A 23,828-nucleotide genomic window follows, 5' to 3' on the forward strand; every position below is an offset into this window, starting at 1 on the left:
CACTTCCTTCCAGTTGATTGCTATCTGCAAGGAATAATCTAACCGCAGAGGGTACTGAGCAAGGACTGAGCTGAGGAGAAGGATGCACGGAAACTGTCTTCAGAGCCCCACAGAATGCAAACCTGCTCCCTTCCCCCAACCTCATCCTCTACAGCACCACAGCCACTGCAAGGAATTAGTCATAATTTTCACAAAGTTTTTGAAATTCCTTTTCAGGCTTGAGGGTGTTGATTTGAATAATCCAGCACCCATGACGGTTTTGACCCTCTTTTTTCATTGCCACTGCTGCCACTCAATTTGCAGGCATCACTCAGCCTCTGTAAATTGTAGTCAAACACAGAAGCAGAGCAAGTCAGAGAATGAAATGGGTTGCCACAAGCATCTCTTGGTGCCTGCACCTTGGGTGCTGTATTAAAGAGTTTTTTTGTACAAGAATTTTTAAGACTTCGCTGTCTGTTTATGTCCTTTTATAATATCTCTTACTATTTAAGGACCTTATGTACATCAAAATACTGTTCCTCTTACGACCACTCTGAAGCAGAGGAGTACTTACAGGACTGTTACCCCTATTTCACAGATGAGGAAGAGGTGACACATACAGACATGAGAAGTGCTCCAAGGTCAGAACTGAACCTCTGGCAGACAGAAAATAAAACTCAGGAGATGTTTTACCTATTTTCTGTCAAAGCACAGTAGCAATAATTGCAATGTAAAATCCTTCCATGAACTTAACCAGATGAGCCACTGCTTTTTCTTCTTCTGATGCAGGCTCTGGCATATTAGTGACAAGCCTTTTCCCATCCTATGCACTGAAAATATATTTTTCTTCATTATATTCCTTCTTACATTGCTCAGTCAGTCCAGTAATTCACATAAGATTTTCACAACCTGAAGGCTACATTTCTGTTTAGGTGAAATTGAGAATTCTGCCATAATAAAGAAAGGCGGTAGGGAAAAATCAGTTTCTTTGTGGGTTTCCAAAGCCAGCTTTATTACCAGTCTAGGAGACCACCCTGAAGCAGGGACAAAAGGCAGGAGAGGCTGTGGGGCAGGGGGGACAGCTGCTGGCTTTTCCCCACACACTTTCTATTAAGGCAAAAACAAAGTAGGACAGGACAAGTTGTTTATCTACAACAAACTCCGTGACCACCTGAAGTTAGTGCCTGGTACCACATGACTAAAAGGAAGATCTGCACCCCGAAATGACATTACACTTCTGTTCCTGGAAGCCACTGAGTCAACTCTGCTCAGAAAGAACATGGCCACATTTTAAAAGAATCATCATAAAATCCTTCTGGGATCTGATCCAGACTAATGATTCCACCTGTTCAGTCAGTTACATGCAGTGCTGGGTGACTGTTATCAAATCTGTCTCCTACGTCCTACTCTGTGCTGAGGTGAGTGTTCAGAAAGGTCAAAAAGGCAAAGTCTCCTGATCTATTTTCTTTCACACATGGTCATTCACGAGGCTGAGCCCGACCCAATATTTGAATAAAATATAAGGTTTCAGAAACATCAGTATGATTTTTCCCCTTAATTTACACTGAGACATTGCATTTGAATGTAAACATCCTCCTACTGCACTTCCAGCTCAAACTTTAGTAAAGGAACCCACACATCAAAGGAACATGGACTGGTCTCAACTGTCAGGCTGAGAAATGCAGAAATAAAAGTAATTCGAAAAGTTGCTGAAAGGGCTTTGAATTCTTACAGCTCTATTCATCTACAAGACTGTTAATTATGCAAGTGCAATCTTTCAGAAACATGATACACTTTAACCCATCAGGGTGACTAAGCAGCAATCAGAACTGATAAGGGTGCTCTAACCTCAGCTGCACAGCACTAAAATAAGGAAGGAAAATCAGACTATCAGAACAATGCTAGGAATTACACAGCGAGTCAGCCAGGACTGAAAAGGTTAAAATAAAAAGTATTTTGGCATAACAAGTATAAATAAATAAATAAATAAATACAGCAGCAGTTTCTCTTCCTAGCTAAGCTTTTCGGAGTCTATAATAAAATGAAGTGTAATGGAGGAGAGGAGGGCAATGTCAGAGGGTGAGGGTTTGGGAGAGAGGTTGTTAAGTATCTCCCTCTCCTCAGCTGTGTTTACTCCATTTACAGGATCCCGGGTGATTGATAGACAGACAAAAGAAAAGCAAGCAGATAGTAACCCCCCTCTGGGAGCACCAGCAAAGGGGACAACTCCTGACATCACACACAGCCCCAAACTCTCCTTAGCCACTTGTAATTAAAAAGACAGAGCAAGATATGCAAACCAGAGAAAAAGTAAAAGAGGATTTTTTTTTATTATTTATTATTAACATTTTGTTGGAACAGTAGAGTGCAATAAGGACTCTCAGAGCCGTTAAAAGTCGTCGGGTGACCTGCAGACCCCTATTTCCCAGAGCCTTGTATAAAATTGAATTTTTTAAACATAAATTACACGTAATGACGACACTGTAAAAACTAACAGTAATGGAAAGCTGTGCTGTATTTCATTAGCCTGTATTATTCCGTGCCACCTGATCCAGCCGGGCCTTGTTTATGAGTTAGTGTGTTAGCAGATGCCGATGGAAGCATTTGCTTCGACCTTGCTCTTCTCATTGGGGCATGAAATTACGACGGCAGCACCTTGATATTACAGCCATAAATACAGTAAACTGCAAATTTAAGCCAACGGCTCCTATTGTCTCTGAACATAAAGCTGATCGGTATTTATTTAAAAGGAGAACGAAAAAAAATATTATATATCACCTTGTTTATGGGTCCAGTGTCCCCCCTTCCCCTAATCTGCCTTATTCACTTGGTTAAATACTAAACAAACAAACTAAATCCTCTCTATTTTCTACTGATTAAATATTCTTATGAAATGAGTATTGTCTTCAGAAAACTGGATCAAAGTATTTTCACTCTGAATAAAGAAGGGCAAGTGACTTGCTTAGCATGTCTTGGAATGGAAGAAACAGAACAAGTACTACAACTTTTCTTCTCAGTTTTACATATATGAGAAGTTCAAAATGGAAAATGAAGAAGGTGCTTCTGGTCACTCATTCACATTTGTGTGTAACATGTACACATAAGAATAAGAAATATGTTTTCTTCCAGTTTTCTATTTAAAAATATCTCCCATGTTAATACTATTTCAGAACAAGGCAGGGGGGAGGGAAAGAAATTGCAGTGAGGTTAATTGGAGGGGAAAAAAACATGGGATTCCTTCTCTGAGGCAGCAAACAGCAGGGAGAATGCCTCGCTCTCCTATGGGCATTTTGGGTAAATACCCAGTAAAATTTATCAGAGGGGAGAAAATCAAACACAAAGGCAAAAGGACATTGTAATATCACAAAGCATACCACAGCATAAATCACAGCATTATAAGTCAGTCCAAAATGCATTTCACTGGTAGTTTCAAGGCAGGGAAAATACAGTTTCACTTGCAGCAAGAGAGGTCAGGTCTTCCTCTTCTAATGTAAAGTAAGCTCCTTGCCTATATGAAGTATGTTATCTCTGTTCCATAGAAAGAGAGAGGAAAGAAAGGAAGAAAGAAAGAAGAAGATACCTTTAGTAAAAGCTCCCAATACTGAGCTGTACATTTGAGGGGTCAAGGCACTAAGAGCAGAATTCAAGGAACAACATGCAGGACAAAAATTGGACTCATGCTCGGGATTCTGCAATGCCAAAGTCCCAGCAGATGGAGTGCTACCACAGCCTCAGCAGGATTTGGACACTCTCTCTTGAATTAATCTACAACAAATCCTCAGGCAGCAGACAGCATAATTCAACAGGTAAATTTTTGCTCCACAAACAGTTCAAAATAGAGAAAAAAAAAAGGAGATAGTAACATGACACTAAATCAAGCAAGACAGGTCCAGACGTCCTCACCAACCTGAACTACAGAACCAGAAGTTTTGGTACAAAGCCCATTTACATTCCTACACAAACAAGTATATGCAAAACCACAGAATAAATCCAAACTTGGGTACCTTCTTCTGAAGACCTGCCTATTACAGAATCATTCTCAGAACACCATGGTCAGCAAAAAAGTCAGAAGAAACAAGCCTTTCTGTAACATCAATAAAAATCTCTCCTAAAAATGGAAGGAGATTTTATTTTCTCATCATCTGTGATGGTGCTATTTTTATTTTTAGGTCTCTTGCCTCCAGCTTTTCCATTCTATTATCACATGAGCTTTAGCTGCTGTAAAGCCTCCTCTGAGTGGACACTGGTAGATGATGTTCACTTGCCTGCTGCATGACTAGAGCTGGGGACACAACATGTGTGACTAACCTGGAAGCCAGTGCTGCCTCACAGAAACACAGGACAAACATTCAGCCAGTTCAGGATGTGACAACACTACATAACAACTGAAACCTCTGCATATTTGAAATTATTTCGAATTAGTATCTACTTGGGGTTTGAAGGCTTTGAAGACTCTGCCAGGATACCAGTTCCAAGGTAGCTTATCAAGAATAGTACATAACCAGGGCTGTGACATCTGTTTAAAAGGAGTCCTTAGAGATCAAAAACTCCAGCTAATGGAAGAGACACTACTCCAGTAACCATAGTGCTGTCATGACTCGTTACCACAACTGACATCTCCCTAGAAATAAGACCAGGCATTCAGAGAAAACAAGTATTAGGTACACTAAACAGGTACGTTTCCAAGCACATCCAACCTGTGACCTGTAAATTCCTGCTGCTATTCCTGCAGAGAAACAATGAGCTCCTCATTATTTGTATCATAATTCTCCTCAGAGATCCCAAAGGCATTCAGTGGGCAGGTGTGGTGCCAGGAACTGTGCAGACCATAGAAGGCAGGCAGACCCAAAGCATCCAACAAGCAGTGTGAAGGAAAGACAGGCTGCAAAGAAAAACCCTGCACTCAAAAATGAAGTAACTTGCCCAGAGTACACATCAGGCCTTTGCAATTTCCTATTAAATTGGGAACTACAACTTGAAACACTCTGTAAGGGTGTAAGAATATTAATTTCTTCTACATTTTCATTTCCAAAAGCAGCCCAGTTTGATACATGGCCCTTAAGAAACCCATGCACTATCATAGCTTATAAAGCTTACCACATATTTTAATAGCAGCAGGGACAGAAAACATTTGTGCTTCAGATCCATTTATTTTGTGTGAACAAAATATATTTTGTTAAGTAGCTTGTTGAGCAATAATAACAAAATGATTAGCCTTTGGCTACTCTTTGATCTGTGATATTATCTTTAGGAGCTTCTAAATAGAAAGCCAGAGGTGGTCTTAAATTCAAGTAAGGTAAAACACCAGCAATACAGGAGGTTTGGTTTTGATCTACCTTTGGAACATCAATTTTAAATTGTATTTCCAACAACTTGAACCAGCATGTCACAAGAATTCCAATGCTGATCCAGAAGGAGCTGGCCAGGGGGGATTTGCAGTCAACCAGACATTTGTAACTCCAATTTCTTGGTTACAGCAGGGAAGAATCCCCAGGCCTTGCTGTGGCATGGGGGTGAACACAGACTCCATCAGGAACGTGGAACTCTGGATCAGCCACTGCTGATCTGGGATTACTGCACTGGGCTGGCTTGCAGTTCTAGAACCTGCCACTCTTTCTGCCAAAATCAGCATTCAAAAGAAAGGAATCATGTAATAGAACAACAATTTCAAGCCATTCTATGAAATTTTTAACCAGATTTTTCAGAATATCTGAAGGATGCCTTTGTTTTATTTATAAGAATGGGGAAATCTGTCCTGATGCACCATTTCTGTTTCCTTGCATTACTCTGGAATTACTGATTGCCCCAAACCCACTAACAAGAGCACCTGGCTATTTTCTACCTTGGGCAAAACCAGTCCCAGAGCAGCCTCTGCAGACCAAGATGAACTGCAGTGTGAAGAGCACCTTCCCTCAATGTTATTTATTTCCTCTTTTACTTTAGACTTTAGAAAGGAACAAAACAAACACATTTGTACAGACTCATCACAGGAAAAATCATATGAAGTGTCTGTAAATGAAGCTGGAGTGCTTGAAGAACACACTGGAAGGGCACACTGGACACTCCCTCTGCAGGGAGCTGCTATGGGGAGCATGGAGAACTCGTAGCTACAGCTGCACATTTTGAGAACATGTAAAAATACATGGAACTGTGCATGGAAAAAGATATGGAAATGTAAAGAAACCAACAGTGGGTGTGGAGCCATGAGCACATGGCCTTTTTCTGACAGGCATTTCCTCACAGCCTTACAGAGCATCTTGGCTCCTCTAACTCAATTCCTATAAAGTGGAATTATTGTTAGACACCTGTGAGTCAGGTAACATCACACTAAGAAGATAAGCTGAATTAAGAAAATTACATCTAAATGCTACATATTTGATTATTATGGTACAAATGTTTCAGGTAAATTTGGTTTGCACTTCCCCCAGAAAGACAGAGATGCTGCTACACTATTATAAAAAGACAACGTCAGCAAGAATTCATTACAGATTATAAATCACCCTCGTTCCTCATTATTCTGTTTTTGAGAAATTTTTTACATGCCATTAAAATATTTGCTGAATGTTACTAGAAAGGTAGCCACCTGTAAAATTAAAGGCTGATGCTGCCACTAACAGTGTTGAAATACCTTTTGTTTAAAAGACAAACCTACTTTGTAATTTTTAACACAAGTATATAAATATTTCTCCACCCGCCCTACACAATTTTGTTGGTTACATCACATCCATTTAGACAACAACCATCTATGTCATCACACAGGATGTTAATCTTGGGTGGGGAAGAAAGAAACAATAGTAAATTAACTTTTAAGAAACCAAGATTAGACATTTAAGCAGGGTCCTTCATGATAAAAGAACAACAAAGACAAAAAACATTAGGGGACAAGTCAACAAAATAGAAGAAGTTTCAAAAGATCATTTTTCATCTTTTGGTTTGTTTATTGCTTTTTTTTCTCCCCTTGTGGCTTCCATAGGGCCTCTTAAGGGCTCCAGAGAAAATTAAAGAGCCTGGATTAAACGCCCAAAGGACAACTAATGCTAACAATACTAAAAATAACGAGGTTAAGTGGTGTAAAAACTATGGTGACCACACACAGAGAACTGGAGTGGTAAGGTAGAAAAGGAGTTTCATCATTGCTCCCTGGGGACATGCACAGAACACAGTAACTGCTCCTAGTTCTCTGGGGTTCCGATTACCATGCCAAACACACCTCCAGAGTTTCCTTATTAGTATAATAAAAAGCCTCTACACATTTGTGTTCTATTCCCAGCCTTGCTATTGACCTTGTGTAGGCCATTTAACCTCCATCTGCCTCAGTTTCTATGTCTGTGAAAGAGAAATAATATTACACTGCATCTTTTCTAAAACATTTCAGACTGGCACAATCATCATGGGCAAAGACCGACAGGTTTGAGAATCTATACATGCCTTATATGCACTTGAGTACACATAACAAATAATTTATTCAAATAACATATTTGTACCTTTTTTTTGGTAGATCGTCTATGGAAATAGTTTCAGATTCCTAAATCTCATCAAGGACTCAAATTCATGCATTGCTTTGATTGGGTACTAAAATACAGGACATGTCCCTGGTCTCCTTTTAGCCCAATGCTCCCCTCAAAATCCAGTCACTGGAGTTGAATATTCAATAAGGAAATACAGAAATATCTGTAATTTTAACACTGTCTGTTGCCTTCTAATGCATCACAAAAATTCCAGCCCAGGAATTAAAATGGGAGTGGCCATACAAAATTCACACAGACACTGGAGTGAAGATTAAGAAACACTCAGGGCCATGTTCCTGCAATATAACACAAGTTGGATCAGTAGGGGAGGCAGCTGAAGCAGTTCAAAGTATGAGGATAGCTCTTGGAGTTCCTGGGCTAGGAAATATTCCTAAACAAAGGAATCACTGTACAAATAAAAAGGGAATTAATAAAAATGGGAAGATATCCCCTTCTGAGCACTATGTAAGACTGTGTCTCCTCCAGAAATGGACCAACATCAGTGTCCAGGTGTGCCCAAGGGGTTTTCAGGGTCCAGGCACACGATGCAGGGCTGAGGCTGCCCTCAGCAGATCCCTCTCTCTCCACGTGGCTCTGCACTCCAGTCTCAAAGCTCAGGAGCCACGCCAGGCACAGGGACAGCACTGTCTGATGTGCTGCTGAAGGGGCAGATCCCTGAGCAGCAGCTTCGTCCGTGGTCCCCAGGGATGCCACAGCCCCCAGACTCCTGAGAGCCAACAGCCACACACAATAACTCAGCCCTTACAGCAACCAGTGGGAAAAAGCTCACAAAACTGACTCTGATTTTTTCTTCCTCTGCTTCCTCCCTGGTTTTCTTTCACTGCTGCTGCTGTCTGTCTCAGGTGGCCTGGCATGGAAAAGGCTCTCCTTTCATGATGAAATATGTGGGACCAGGTGAGGCCCTGGGTGCAGAGAAGCTTGTGTTCCTCCTGACAAATGGGCAAGAGCAGCTTGTGTTCCTCCTGGCAGTGCATGGGGTGCTGAATGCATCCATGGGGTGCTGAATGCATCCTCAGCCAGCCAGCCCTGACAGTGCATGGGGTGCTGAATGCATCCTCAGCTAGCCAGCCCTGACAGTGCCTGGGGTGCTGAATGCATCCATGGGGTGCTGAATGCATCCTCAGCTAGCCAGCTTCACGAGACACACACACACCAGCACTCGCTCTACCCGACACTAAACTCACACCTCGCAAACAAATTATTTAACTACTCTATCCCCCAAGGAAGACAGAGATCATTTCAAATGCAGCTCCCTGCTCGTCTCTCACATACACGCAACGGCCTGATAGGTTAAATGCTGCCATTTAATTACAGTAATGGAACCTGCTATTTTTTGGTTCCCTTGAATCCTCTCTCGCTCTCTTTTTTAAACACATACAGAGTCATCTTTTAAACATGTATTTTATATCCTGAGTTTAACAGCTGCATTCTCCTGGTTACTTGAAGAGCAGGAGTAATGATATTCTGATATTCTTTTCAGTACCTCTGAGCAACAGCCTTTTAAACACTACATAAAAAACACAAGCTAGGGGATGCTGTAAGAAGGGATGCAGGCTAACACTGCAAAGGCCAATCTGCCCCTTCATTTACTTAGATGGTTTGTGTTGATTTTATTGAATAAAACCAGCTTAACCTCTTCCACCAACCCTCAAAGCAGCTGGGGTTAGAATGGTGGATAAACATGAAAATGCTTTAAGTAATTTTAGTGAAAATTCTATACAGTACATCACATTGACAATATAGCACAGTATGGCTGTATTTACAGATCTATCACTGGCAGTCAGAATTATCCCAGACCTAACTGTTAATCTGCCTCAGTGTCCCCACCTAAAATTCCTCAGTTTCCCACTAAAATGTGGAGTTTGCAAACTCTTTCAAGAATATAAAGGTCTAATGAAGATGAAAAAATGTAATTTGAAATGTTTTAAATTAATCTTATAATCTTGCCATTTCATAAAGGGTGTCACAAGGCTAGTCAGCTAATATTTGTAGAGTACTTTGAAGATGCAAAGTGGCACAGAAATATGGGAAATAGGTGTGTTAAATTCTTGAGCATGCTACGTAACACCTTTTCCCAAGTGAATTCAGGAAGGAGGCAGTAGGTGGCCAAAGCCCAGATAGTTTATGGTTAGTTATTATTAAAGAAGGGCATGTAACACAGTGCTATGAGTAACACTACAACTGTTAGTGGATTTTACATTTCATATTGCATAGCAATTAGAAAAAATCCAGAAGCAAAGTGTAGGTACTTCCAAGTAAAAATAAATTCTTACCTATGCTAAGGCCACAACACTCCTAGAAAAATACCCATATTATACCTGTCCTCAGCTCGATTTGTCCTCTAAATGTGAAATGCTTATTTATTTGTTCCGTGGTAGTTGGCTCACAATCAGCCAGCCAGCCATGCAGGGATATTGCCCATCTTCATTCTCTGGTATGGATATCCACTGGTGTCTCTAAAGGATGGAATCTTAAAAGGTGAGGCAAGGCAGAGACAAAGACAAATTTAATTTTATCACCGTAAAAAGGGACATTTCCACATGGGCAGCAAGGACATGAATATCATGTGTATGCAGGGGTGGGGGGATTATAAACGCATTTTTGGCGAAATTCAATAAAGCTGATTCCACTGCATAAGGTCAGCAATTTACTTTTAAAAAATGATATGATTGCAACTTTTAATATAACCCATGTATTTGCTGCAAGATGCTCTAGAAGATTGTGTAATGTAACCACCTGACCTCTCTGCAGGAGCAGAGATCACCCCATTTACCCTTTATTGTCTTGCTAAAAGCAATGCACATTTGCACGGTATGACAAAGTCAACAGCTTTTACTTCAGAGCGCCTCAGGTTTCATGAGAATGAATTCTCTGCTCTGCTCCAGGAGAAGTGGAGTCACCTGGACGAGGCTCCAGGAGAAAGAATAGCAAGGAATGAACCAAAAACTAAATTAACCTCTTAGTTAAGAAAAGAATGATTGCACTCCAGACTAAAATTAAGAGTTTGCAGCAGAAAAGCAAACTGTAGGATTTCATGTTCAAGGGGACCCAAGACATAATTTTAAACAGAACAAAAATGTTGGCTAAGAGATCCTAGAGAATTATCTCATACAGGAACTTATTTTACCTTTCCTAGCAGGAAAGTATCATTAGGTCTGAAATGGATTTCAGCAGAACACCACAGATTATCCTAACTACACTCCTTGTTTTAGCCTCAAGAGGGAAGGCTGTCTCCTTAGACTCAGAATACCAGGTCCATTCTCAGAGCGGTCAGAAGCTGAATTCATTTACTTGTTCTGGGAAGACTGTGGGGAAACCCTGAGCTAGATGACCATGAAAAACAAATTCCTTCTGTCACAGAAATATTTTTATACAAACATACATAGATTTCTTCAACCATCTCAAGGTGAATCTTACTTCAAAGGTCAAAGCTGCAGGGCTGGATTAGGATTGCACGCAATCTGCCTGAGCCTTGACATTCTGACATTCTAAAGTTTGCAGCTTTCCCCTCCCATACACAGCTGATGGAAGTAAACTCCTAATCTCTCTGAAAGCGTGGCTTTTACTGCAGCACCTTCAAAAATCACACACTGCAGCACCAAGAGCTCTGAAACAAGCATATCAGAGCAGTTTATGAACATAGCTAACATAAATCTTACTGAGTCAATAAGGCAAAAGTGGTAATTAACCCCATTTTACAGATGGGCAAGCTGCAAACAAGAAGTTTACCCAAAGCCAAGGAAGCAGTCATGTCTCAGATCTCCCATGCCTGCTTTTAGACTGTAACTACAGAAGTGACTTTCTCTTGGACTTGGCATTTACTTTCACTCAAAAGCATTATAAATAAATATTTAAATTTACAAGTCAGACTTAGGGGCTGGGTCTTTTTTGCCCATCACTAAGGTTAATGATTTCAGGCCTTGGAATATAATTGACTATTTTAGCATTATCTTCTAGGTAGACTTCAATTCACTCTACTGTAATCATATTGTTTTTTCAGTACTACCAGGAATGGAAACATTACTTTGTCAGTAAACAAGGCAGATATGACTCAAAATACACTCCATGAGCAATAGGAGTTAATTTCGCAAAGCCATTTTTAACGGCTCTTTTGCATTAAATAGTCACTGTCAGATAGCCAAGTGGAGAGACATCATTAAACCCATGACATTCCAATTATTTCTTAAAATTAAGCTCACAAACAGCATTTTGCAGCATGCACAACTTCCTAAGCATCAAACCAGCCTGTTCCAATTTATCAATAATTTTCAAGCCAAGAAAGGATTGGCTTCCTTTCTACACTGCATCACACAAGCAGTTATGTCTAACCTGATGTCAGGTGATTTTCTGCCCTCTCATAAATGACTAGTGACTGGGACAAGAGTCAGAGATGAGCAATAAACTGATTTCTCCATGTTTATAGGGACTGAACAGACTAGTTTCTCCAAACTTCCTTTCAAATCTTGAGGAATGACAGTGAAGGGTTTCTTCAACTATATTCTTCCCAAAACCCTCCAAAGAAGCACCATATCTGATTCCCAGGATGCCCTCAGGTTGAGCACATTTTGTTAGCACTGCTGTACATTCCTTGTCACCAAAGAAGCCAAGAAAATCCGTGCAGTTCATGACAAGTTCAGACATCACAAACAGTGGTAAAATTGATGGGGAAAGGAGTCAGCATGATGAATAGGCTGGTACTGAACAGCAGGTGACAGATCCGCATGCAGAAGAGTGGCAGGACAGGAAGACATCTCCTTCTCAGCAGATGGATAGTGATTCTCAATCATTTTCAGGAAGAAAAAAGAAGGCAACTAATACAAAACACAGGAAGGTGGAACTAATTTCTGGATCACAAGCACATCTATTCCTCTGCATTATGATACTCCAGGAGTGGAATGTGTATGTTGAACATTATCAGCACTGGGCAAACACAGCAGAGTGGCACAAATGGATGTGATTACCCCTAATGGTGATTTAGATAGGAACTGGTGTGAGTTTGTTAGCAATGACAGCTTTCATTCTCTCACTCTTCATTCTTAAGTTCCCTAATAAGCTCTTTGGGAGACAATCACATTTCCCCATTTATGCAGGGTTGTGTAGAGCCAAAGCTTGGATGGGAGGCACCTAAAGAACAAACTGGTTGCATGACAGGTGTAGGACATGTTTTTCTTTATCCTGGCAAAATATTACAAGGCACATTAGCTGTCTTGCACAGTCATAAACAGAGGCCCAACCATCTTTAGTAATTAAATATCCCATGGTGCTTTTCAAGAATCTTAGTAAATTTTTTACTCAGTAATTACATTCTCTATCCCTAAAGCTCCCTCTGCAAGATCACTTAGATAAAGTATTCTTCATTTCCTCTCCTAAAAATCGCAAAGTGATGTTGAACAGCTGCTGTTGTCTACCTCAGAGGTGGATGCTTTTTAGTGGGAAGCACAGTGAGATCTAGATCAAACCATGATTCTGATAATGATAGATAAGCCTATAAACACCATCCAACATGCTCCATGCAACTAGCTGCAAAGTTTCCATAGTTAATGGGTACAATGTGCTCCAAAATCCTGAAATGAAAAGCAGCATGAAAATGCAGAATGTGCTAGCTTCCATGCCACCTCCACAGTCATTTCTGTAAGTCTACACAAGATGTTAGAGTTACTTTATGCTACTTGAACACCTGCTGCAAACTTCTTAAATAATCAGAAAGCACCTCCCTGCTTCTACCTATGCTAGTGAACTTTCTCTTGCTGTGTGCTGATTTGTACTAGAAACTTAAAACACTAAGCATGCTCTTGCAATAAATTTTTGCTATCAGTATCTGAACTCCAGGTCCTGCTTGTAGCTGTGCAAGTTCAGGTGATGAGGTCTGTGCAGGCATTGGTGTGAGCAGCTAGAGAACAAGGTACCTGAGCTGCAAGGACCACACAGGACAAGCCTCACTCACGCAATCAGTTGTGCATTGTCTGGTGGGGATAGTGCACCATTTTTACAGTAGCTAGTATGGGGCTATGGTTTGGATTTGTACTGGAAACAGTGAACAGATTATACCTGTGTCCCCTGATCAGCTGGGCTCAGCTGAGCCATCCTCTCGTGCACTTCCAGCCTCCTCACTGTTGGGGTGGGAAGAGGAAAAGGCCTTGGCTCTGTGTGCAAGCACTGCTCAGATACAGCTAAAACACCTCTGTACTACCAATACTGTACTACCAACACTGTCCTCAGCACAGATCCACCACAGCACCACCCACACCACACTGTGGAGAAGCCAACACCAGCACAACAGTGAAATAAAGCCCTTACTCCTTTTCTGCATCATCTCTCAATCCATGTCCTGACAGGAAGTTTCAAGAGAATGACAAGTCACCTAGCATTCCTTGAACAGTCAACACTTATGGTCTAATCCCACATTTGTGTATCAAACATGGTACTTTCTAGAAAAGAATAAGGTTTGGAGAGCCAGAGCAGTTTGGCCTAAATAGGTATTTTGACACCATAGGTTACTAACTCTATTTTTCCAGCTGAGTTGGCACTGGACTCCATTGGCTTGCACTGTATTTTATTCTCAAGAAAAGCCTTTACAAAAACTGTTTGAGCTTCACTGAGACATGTTAAAGAATTAATTACAAAGTAAAGCTGAAGGAGAAAATTAATTTTGGAAACACAAGAGGTTACTTTTCTTTTCCTCCCTTTTCTGGAAGTGGGGGAGGAAAGGCAGTTATTTTCATCTTCATGCTGGGGGCAGGAGCTGGGAGCTGTCCAGTCGATAACCTGGCCATCAGAACAAGGTTTGTAATTAAAAGGTCACTGACCTGGAAAGCTGGGGCCTCACTCTCAGAGCTTCTCAGTAATGACGGCACTATTAAATTAAGACTGTTATGAAATCAATGCTAAAAAAGCTTTCATGGTAACGAGATTCCATTCAAGGACATGCAAACTGCCTCATGAAATGGACTTAAATTATAAAAAAAAAAAAAAGGGAGTAATAAAAGAGGGTTAAATTGAAATCTGCTGAAGAATTTGCTTTTTTTAAGCCCTCCAGCAGTGGGCTGTGCCCCCATCCTTCAGGTCCTGAAGGTGATTCACTTGGGTTTCTTTGACAAAGAGGAAAAGGCAGGTTCAACTTCCAAGAATGCAGACTAAAGAAAGAGGAAGAAAATCAAGTCAGTTTTTGGCTGGAGATTTTGGGGCTGACAGCATTTGTTTCCAGGGGATCAAGTGCCTTTGAGCTCTGACTGGGAAGAGCATGTAGAATTAAATAATTTTTCATCTCTTCAGAAATCACCATAGTCTGGCATCTTGACACTGGAAAATTTTTCTGGAACATTGATGCACTGCAGAAAACCTTCTGAGTGGACATTTTCCCAACATAACTCAACAATTGTACATTAACTTGCTTTAATGCACCTCTGTTCTTCCATCACTATTATTTCTGAGCTCCTCATATGCTTTCATCAGTTCCCACAACCCCACTCTGGAAAGGCATTACTGTAGTCGTTTTACAAATGAAGAGAACAAGCAACTAAGAAAACAGTTCTTCATCCAAGATGACACAACAAGTCTGTCACCTCACAGTTTTCCCCTTCGCTGCCCCAAAAACCCAGCACCCTGAAAACAGAGCTTGCCATGTACAGTGCATTTCCACCCCCTTCCTCTGTCTTGCCAGAACCTAAGAGATTCAGAGCACACAAAATTAACAAGGCACACGAGTTACCGGATGGGTAACTGAGCAGTGCAGGACATCTGAGGCACAACAGTTAAATGACAGACACATTTCCACAAGGGTTTAAGCCCCACATGCTGTCTAATTACTCCCAAGGCGCCGCTGATTCTGTGGCATGTCATCAGCAGAATCAGCGAGTTGGACAAAAAACAAACAGCATCTTTTTTTTCTTTCTTTTCTTTCAGATACTCTGAGGGGAAACAGCTGTTTTTCCCTTCATCTGAAGAAGTTCATGATAAAAAGGAGGAAATGTCATAAATTACACAAAATGCCAGTGTAAGCTTCAAAGAAAATGATAAATGATTCTAATAACTTCATGTTTCTCATTAATGCCTCTGTATATGGGAGTTTAAAAGTGCTTAAGACAACAGAGAAATCTCATCTGACTTTTGAAAGCCCTTTTACAAATCCAGGATACCCTCACTCTCCCAACTGTCATCAACACTCTATCACCCCATGTGCCAGAGAGAGCAGTTCAGCACACCTGAACTGCACAGAACCAGGAACACCTGATTTCAGCCCCTACAACTACTGTTTCACCAAACCCAGTCCAGCTGATAATCCTGCAGAAACTTTCATTTCTCATCTCACTGAAATGCACTAAACCAAATCCAGCTCCTATACTAAAAGGAAATAAAATTTGATTGGCCTTTATAAGGAAGGAGATGCTTATAGAAAAAGAAGAAAATACTGTAATTCTTGGCAGAACCACCTCTGTGAGTCTCAGAAGTGAAATTTCTTAAGCCAAGTCAGGCTTGCAGGACCTTTTTCAGCTGGCAGTGAGGACTCTCTACCAGACAGCCTCATCTGGGGATAAGCATTATCACTGGGATGACAGGAACTGTACATCAGAGAACAGGGGGAACAGCCCACCAAACCCTGTAGTCCCTCATCTGCTCAGGCCTAAGCCAGCCACAGCATCTATGTTTCAAGAACTGACTCCATCAGCTAGACCACATAGACCATGCCAGCATGGAACACAGGCCACATTCCATGTGGACACATTTCCAGTGACTGCTGGCTACAGGCGCTACTGGACTCTACCCCTTCCCATCTCCTATGGTTAACTTTAGAAAAAAAACAATTAGCACAGAGGGAAGGAGGGCTAATTAACACACAGGAACAAACAAACAGTTCTACCAAACCATTTCTGCTCTTTAGTAATTATTAGCCAAGTAATTCATAAGAAGTATTAGTCCGGCCACAGTTTCTCTGCGCCTCCATCTCCCCACCCTTCCTCTTCTCCCAGTCAGGGATTTATTAAAATTAAACAGATTAGATGGAGCTCCTGATACAAAAAACTGTTCAGCGAAGCCTGCGGTGGGGAAGTGCAGAGCAAACACCAGAGACATTTGTCTCTAAATTGCTCTAAATACCTTCTGCAAATGAAATTCTAACCCAGCTGTGTTGAGAGAGAAAATGAGGACTAACTGGTCATTGTCAGCACAGAAGAAGATCAGGCAGTTATAATATTGCACGATATACTGGGGGCTAAGGATCTCTCGGCAACAATAGATTTTGTATCAGGTTACCCCGGGTAATCAGCACAGCTTTTAGGCTCAGCTTTCCCTTGCTTCATTGCTTCGATGATAGAGTTGAAATCCCCAAGCTTTTATGATTAATTACTCCCCGTAGGTCCACATATTTCAAGGAAAAACTCATGGTGCACAGCGACCAACAGGCTCCAAATTTTAATGTCATCCTGATGGCAGGGCAGGGCAAGCAGATCCCTACGTGATTGGAATGTCCTCTGAACTGGCACTAGGACAAGCAGAGAGGATCTCACTCCAAATGATGTGCCCCTGAGCTACTTGTCATGACATCATTGCCAAAACACAAGGCTGCCATTCCCTTCTAGGTTCCCTGCTATTCAGGGTGAGCAAACTGGTGCATGTATTTGAACTCTCCATCTCGTGACTTCGGGTCTCAGGCATCTCAATAGGCACTTCATAACTCCAAACAGAAAAAGATGGATTTCATAGGCTTCCCTACTTTTCAAAGCTCAAGATCTTTAGCTCTAGAATTTGATGTACCTTGAAGTACTTATGACTTCAATGTGTATGTGGGTCACTCCCCTCTGAAGGTTGGAATTTGTGTTTTCAGCATCATTTCAACACCTTACAGTGCTCTACAACACACGTAATTAACTTCAAGTTAAAGCTGTTGTTATTTATGTTAGGTAAGCAATATGGTCCCAGAACTGTAGCAAAATATAGAGTGAACATCACCTGGAATGCACTGCAAGTTGTGGAATAAAAACTTTAGAAATAAAATAGGAACAAAAGATAGTTCCACTATGAGTCAGAAAGTAAAATAAATTTTCTGTAAGGCAATGACCAAAGTATGCTGCACCTCACTAAGATGATATAGGATTTGTCAGGATCTGTTCTATCCCTGCTATAGAAAAGGGCTAAACTCAGTCAGTAGTTTACCATTTCAGCCTGAAAGTCAGGCTGACCCCAAGCTTGACCTTAACCTGACCTTGTTGACTTTTACCAGGTTCTTTGCCTCTCTCTGGCTCTCTTTGGAAACATTTGACCTTTTCACCCAGAGATTGGCCATCCTAATGCCAGAGTCAGTAAGGTTTGAACTGACCAGCTAGTCCACAAGCATGAACTGTCCTCATTGCAGAAAAGATCTGATAACAGTTAACCAGAAATTTCCCATGTGTCTTTTGTATTCTATAATTCCACATCTGGTGCAAATATTGCACTAGTCAGTTGGGAAGAAAAGAGACTGATATTTCTTATAAACCTCAGATCTTCTTTTGGGGCAGACTAATTGCTTTGTCCATAACATCTAAAATTCCACAGCAATACATTTTGACTTTACACTAATTCAAGGTCCCTCATTATCACTGAGATCACAACCTAAAGAGTTCATACCTTTCTTCTTCAGGAATGCTCTTCTGGTTGCGAGAGGACTTTGGCGGACTCGTGGATTCTGTAAAAATTTCACTGCTGTCACAATCTGAGGAGGGCAGGAGGATTGGAGAAAAAAAAAAAAAGAGAGAAAAGATCCAAGTTAGGCATGGTCAAATCCCTATTTTACATTAGGCACTGTGGACTGCAAGGTAAGACAACACACCCATCACATGGAGATTGTCTGGAGACAACACCAACCTTCAGAAATGGTTCAGCAAGTATCAGAGTTTGTGGTTTAACTCTAAACAGACAGCACAATTACGGTGTTTAGCTTAGAAGTTTCTTGTTTAATTACTTTGGGAGCAGCTCTACCTGTACAAAAAACTCCTTTAAGATTATTACGTGTTTCTGTTATTTACATTGTGATCTTCTTACCTAAGTTGGCTCCTACAGTTAAAGCCAGCCTTGAGTCAATGCATGTCATCTGCAACAGTTGGCTTATTGTAAGAATGCTTCCTTTCTATCTGACTCAAAGCTCCCTGCAGATTCTGAGATTAAGGCCTTTTCTGCCATCATTCTAATTTATTGAAAGCAATAAATAAACCTCAGCTTCTCATGACTAGAGAAGAAGCGACTTCACATGTTTTGGATCACATAACAACAATCAAAAAAGTCACTTGGAATGACACAAATGGGTAGGCAAGTAGTTAAATTTATATTGCACACCAGCAAAAGCCACAGATGACTTTTGTCTACAAACTGACTTCTACATCCTTCTTTAAGGTGACAGAGCATGTAAAACAGAGCATTTCTACAAGCAAAGGGTAAAGTCTGGGATAATACTCAATGGCATCAACAACAGCACTAGATGTTTACATTTCCATTTAGTGCCAGTGAAAGGTATTTGATTTTTTTCTTCATATGGTAGTTCCATTTCCCACATACTTCCCTATATTGCTATACACGTTATTACATGTTACTGCACCAGTGATTCCCTCCACTTTTATACAAAAACATCTGTTCTGATTGTGGCATGATGAGGAATAATGTGCTCACAGCACATCCATGTGAACTAGTGGAAGAGATTACTTCCCTTCTCTAGTGCTAAAATTAACCATCCTAATATGTCAGACCCATGTTATTCAGGTCTTTAAGAGTTTATCTTAAAATACAGTTTCTGGAATTCAGTTCCAAAAAGGTTTCCAAAACTTTGACAGCAGAAAAAGAAGGGAAAATACAGCATCACTCCTGAAATCACTAAGTTTCACTTTGTGTTTGAATCAAACACTTGGAATATGCATTTCTGGTCAGAGAGCAAAGTTCTGATGGGTTTAATGGCACTTTCAATGTACTCCTCAGTGCATTCCATCAATGTTTTTTTCTTTTAAATTGCATCTCTTATTTCTTTAAATACATTAATCAGGCTAGTGTAGGCAAAACGGATCCATTGGACAATGCAATAAACATGAATTATCATCTATCCAACATGCATAATGGCTTAAAAATACATAATAGCAGGTGTAGTTTAAATGATTAGTTATTACACCTGTGGTGGGTCTGATTCAATTGGGGAAAATCATCTTTAATAGGTTAAAAGGTTTAGATCACCAGGCTTCCCTTAAAGTGGCTGTAGAGAGGGTATGATGGAGTACGCTGTCATTACTAATTCATTTAAGAAAAACATGGGGGATACAGCAAAGAACAGCATAAACGAGTGAATCCAATTTTAACATCAGGTAAAGCAGAAAACACCTTTTAAAAAAGCATGATAAATGAATTTGGAAGAGAGATGAAATTGACATATTTATTTTAACGGGAATTTGACAAAGTCCCAGCACACTTCAAAGCTGGGAGGATAAAATGAATGGGGTATTTTTAATTCTTTTCATTTTCTTGTTTTCCTGCATTTTTTCCTTAAGTTCCATTCAGTAATTTTGAACCACAAAACAGCAGAGTAAAAACCACCCCACATAAAGTATACTTTGGCTTCATTTATGTGCACTTGATCTGTCTCCAGCTGAAATGCAGGTGACAGGCAAATCGCAGATTTAAACTGTGCTGATATTGCTGTGCCAGATGCAGAAATATAAAGCACCCAAACTAATAACCTTAAGATAATATGCTGAATAAGAAAGATGCCCAAATGAGCAGACCGACAGACACGTGAACATATCAAAGCCACTCTCCTTCTAACAATAATTACTTGTTTGTGTCTTCAGACACTCCTTAACACTCCCTCCCACATTTAGTGAGATAGACACGAACGGCCTGCAGACCTGCAGTTCTGCAAGCTCTTATATTTAATTATCAATTTTTAAGTATTACAAAACCTGTGAGAAATAAGCAGTATTTTTCATTGTGCTAATTCAATCGCAACCATGTGAACATTTCATTGATTCTAACCCTTTATTAAAGCTTATTTTTGCCTTATAAAGATGTAAACATTTCAGTAGTAAATTTCAGTCCAAAATAAACTTCTATTTTATCTCTCCCCTGCATTACTTCCTCCATTATTCACAGCCTTTTTAATCTTAAAACAAAATGAAATTACAAGCAACAACAACTCCATAAAAAGAATCCTGGACATGTATTCCTCCCTCTGGTAATCCCATGTTTCTCATCCTGTGTTTGCATTCACCTCTGAACATTCGTTCCCATAGGCTGAGATGAAATGTCTTCATTTTTATAATTAATCTCGTATACACGAGTAACTTACAAAGCAATTTTGGCCATGTCAAAATGCCAATATTTTCAACAAACATACACAAGAATTTCCCTACCTTCTATGGATCATTTTCCTTGCACAAACAAGAGCAACTGCACTCCATAATTTAAACAACAGAAAAAGGAGGAGGAAGATGAGAAGACTTGCAGTCCTATGTACAGCCAAAAAAATCATGTGGCAAATAGCACTCTGACTCAGCTGCTAACATTGTTCCATACTATTTCTGTAGCATTTGTAACACTTCTCCAAATTTTTATGGTATTAGGACACTGCCAAATAATGAGCATTGTATCACTGCGTTGATTCTTAGATGCCAGCACGCACTGCCGAGCAGAGTGCCTTTATCTAATGGATCAGGTACTTGTATTAAACAGAGTGTATTTGGTTTTTAAAAAGCCAGGCAATCCCATAAACTTGCCTTCCCACCACCATCTCTCCTGCAGCAACAGGATTCACAAAGACATCTTTCTGACTGGGAAGAGATGGGTGGAATCCTGCAGCAGGTCATGTCCTACAGTTTGATTTTTCAATTAAAAGATCAATGTCACTATTCATAGATTATATTTGCAACCGGACAAATTACATAAATTCAGGCCAAATATTCTGCTTCAATGTCAAAAATTTAAAAGAAAGACAGGAACTTTATTGCAGATGCTACGGAAGAGCAGAGAGCTGGCAAAATTCTGGGGCAAAGCACAGCACTTGGACGTTAACTTAGCAGCCAAGGCCCTTCATTCCTAATTTCCCTCCCTTTTGTTCTAATGGGGAAGATAAAGGCAGCCTTATTTCTTATTGTGCTCAAAGCTGCAGGGTTTCCAAGAAAGCAATCTAAGCTACTTTATCAGTTGGTTACATTAAAAAAAATAAACCACAAAATTTAAAGTACTGTGGCAAATGCCTATTCTCTACCAACTCAGAAATAAAAAGCAAAGTAACAGAAATGCAAAAGATCTTTACCAATAAAAGTTACAAAGGATTTGGTAAGAGAGTTCCACATGGAAAACAGACTCAAAAGCCACCAGGAGTGCAGCCTGTAAGAGCTCTAATAGATTTCCTAATACTGGGAACCCTCTGTAGGTTATTACTAAACAGCATTTGTTGATAGACTGAGACTTTGAGATGACCTGTGATGTAAAGGTTGGGTCTGAATTATACGTTGCAAGGGATGGTATTTTGTCTTTCTGAGTGGATCTGTATCTGTTTAAAAGCAACACTTCTTTTCATTAAGCAGAGGCGGCCCAGGCCATGAACTATGCACAGACAGTTTACATTACATGTGCGGAAGCAATCAACACTGGCAATATACATGACGTATGTAAAAGAAGTTGGAATTAATTTTTTTCCAGTGTATTAAAAAATAATAATATGGCAGTATCAACAAACACTCAACCTATTTCAGCCAGAGCAGAAGGCCACAGCTATAGGGCAAATGGAACTGATCAATATATTAGCCTACAGCAACACCCCCTCAGTGTACGGCTGTATGTTTGCAAGGCTCGGAAGATTAAATTGTCTGTGAAAGGTTTCTGCACTCCTACTCTAAAGGAGATACCCAGAATCCTGTTAACAAGCATCAGGCTGAAGCCAACTTACGTTTTAACAAGGGCTGACTTAAAAGCCTGGCACAGCAGTGAACAAGAAAGCCCCTTGCAACAGAAATGCTGTGTTTTAGTAAGAAATCAGTGCCGTGCCAGGACTAACTTGACAAATATGGTTATCGGTGGCACACGGAAATAGTTGCAAAGCAGCTGTTAATCAGGGAAACACATCATAGAACGCTGATGCCAGCACTCGGGAAAAATGCAAGGGGCTAATTATGAAGCCATATATCTCGGTAAGGAGGCACCGCTGCCGCCCGGCGGGCCCGGGACGAGCCGCGGCCGCCGCGCTCCGCGCCCCGGCACTGCCGCCGAGCTGCACTTGTGCTCGTGAGGGAACGAACTGCGGGCCGGCCGGGGAGCGGGAGCGCCTCAAAGCTCCTCCGGTGATTTCACTGAGGTTTAAATGAAAACATACACAACCCCAGGAATTATTTCGGTTCAGATATAACATAGAAACCTACAAAGTTGGGCAGATCTCAAAGTTGGATGGAGAAAAGTTTAAAAATGCTGTAACAACAATGGCAAAGCCCTCACGTAAAACAGTGAGGGGGGAAAAAAATTACAGTTGAAAGCAAGATTCATGGGAGGCAGAAAAGCAAGATTCATGGGAACAAAGGCGAGGGAGAAACACACTTTGAGCCATATCTGAGATGAAGAACCTGGAACTAAGAGAATACAGAGTAGTAGCCAAAAAAAAGGAAAAAAACCAAAACACCAAACAAATAAACGCACACACAGAAAAAAAAAATCCGACTAAAAATAGCCACATAAAAAAACACAAAAAAAACCAACCAAACAAAAAAAAAAAGTAAAAAAAAAAAAAAAAAAGCCAAACCAAGGGGAAAAAATAAAACAAAAAGCACGGAAATCCTAGGTGCTCAGAACTTGGACTATGAGTGACAGCTAACTCAGCGGCACCCGCATGAAGGGTGAGGAAACTGGCCCTGGCCGTGTCCCTGCCATGGGTCCCGCTCAGCCTGGAGAAAACGAGGTTCAGGGGGAACCTTTTTGCTCTCTACAACTCTCAGTCAGGAGGTTGTAGCCAGGTGGCATTTGGGCTCTTCTCTCAGAAAACAAGCCACAGGACAAAACATAGTTTTAATCTGCATCTGGGGAGGTTCAGGTTGGACACCAGGAAGAATTTATTCACAGGGTGATTGGACACTGGAAGGGGCTGCCCGGGGAGGCGCTCAGGGAAAGCCCGGACGCGGCTCTCAGTGCGCTGGTGTAGCTGACAGGGCAGTGCTGGGTCATAGGCCGCACTGCACGGTCCCGGAGGTCTTTCCAAGCCGACCCCGTGAGGGCGAGGCCCCGCGGCCCCGGGGCTCCCTCACGGCCGCCGCGGCCCCGGGGCTCCCTCACGGCTCCCCGGCCGCGCACGCGGACCCCGCGCGCCCCCTGGCGGCGCAGCCG

The 23,828-nt window shown here is 41.1% G+C and overlaps 1 protein-coding gene across 1 annotated transcript in view; it reads right to left on the bottom strand.

Moving 5' to 3' along the window:
- The window catches only part of PEX14 (peroxisomal biogenesis factor 14), a 37,068-nt gene extending 14,946 nt beyond the window's left edge, over positions 1 to 22,122 (bottom strand). The window contains exon 1 of the mRNA XM_058039163.1: positions 22,089 to 22,122. Within this exon, the coding sequence (XP_057895146.1) occupies positions 22,089 to 22,122 (34 nt within the window). The remainder of the gene's footprint in view (positions 1 to 22,088) is intronic.
- Between the last annotated feature and the right edge of the window lie 1,706 nt (positions 22,123 to 23,828).

The sequence above is a fragment of the Melospiza georgiana genome, chromosome 22 (assembly GCF_028018845.1).
Source record: "Melospiza georgiana isolate bMelGeo1 chromosome 22, bMelGeo1.pri, whole genome shotgun sequence".
In the NCBI taxonomy this organism is placed as follows: domain Eukaryota; kingdom Metazoa; phylum Chordata; class Aves; order Passeriformes; family Passerellidae; genus Melospiza; species Melospiza georgiana.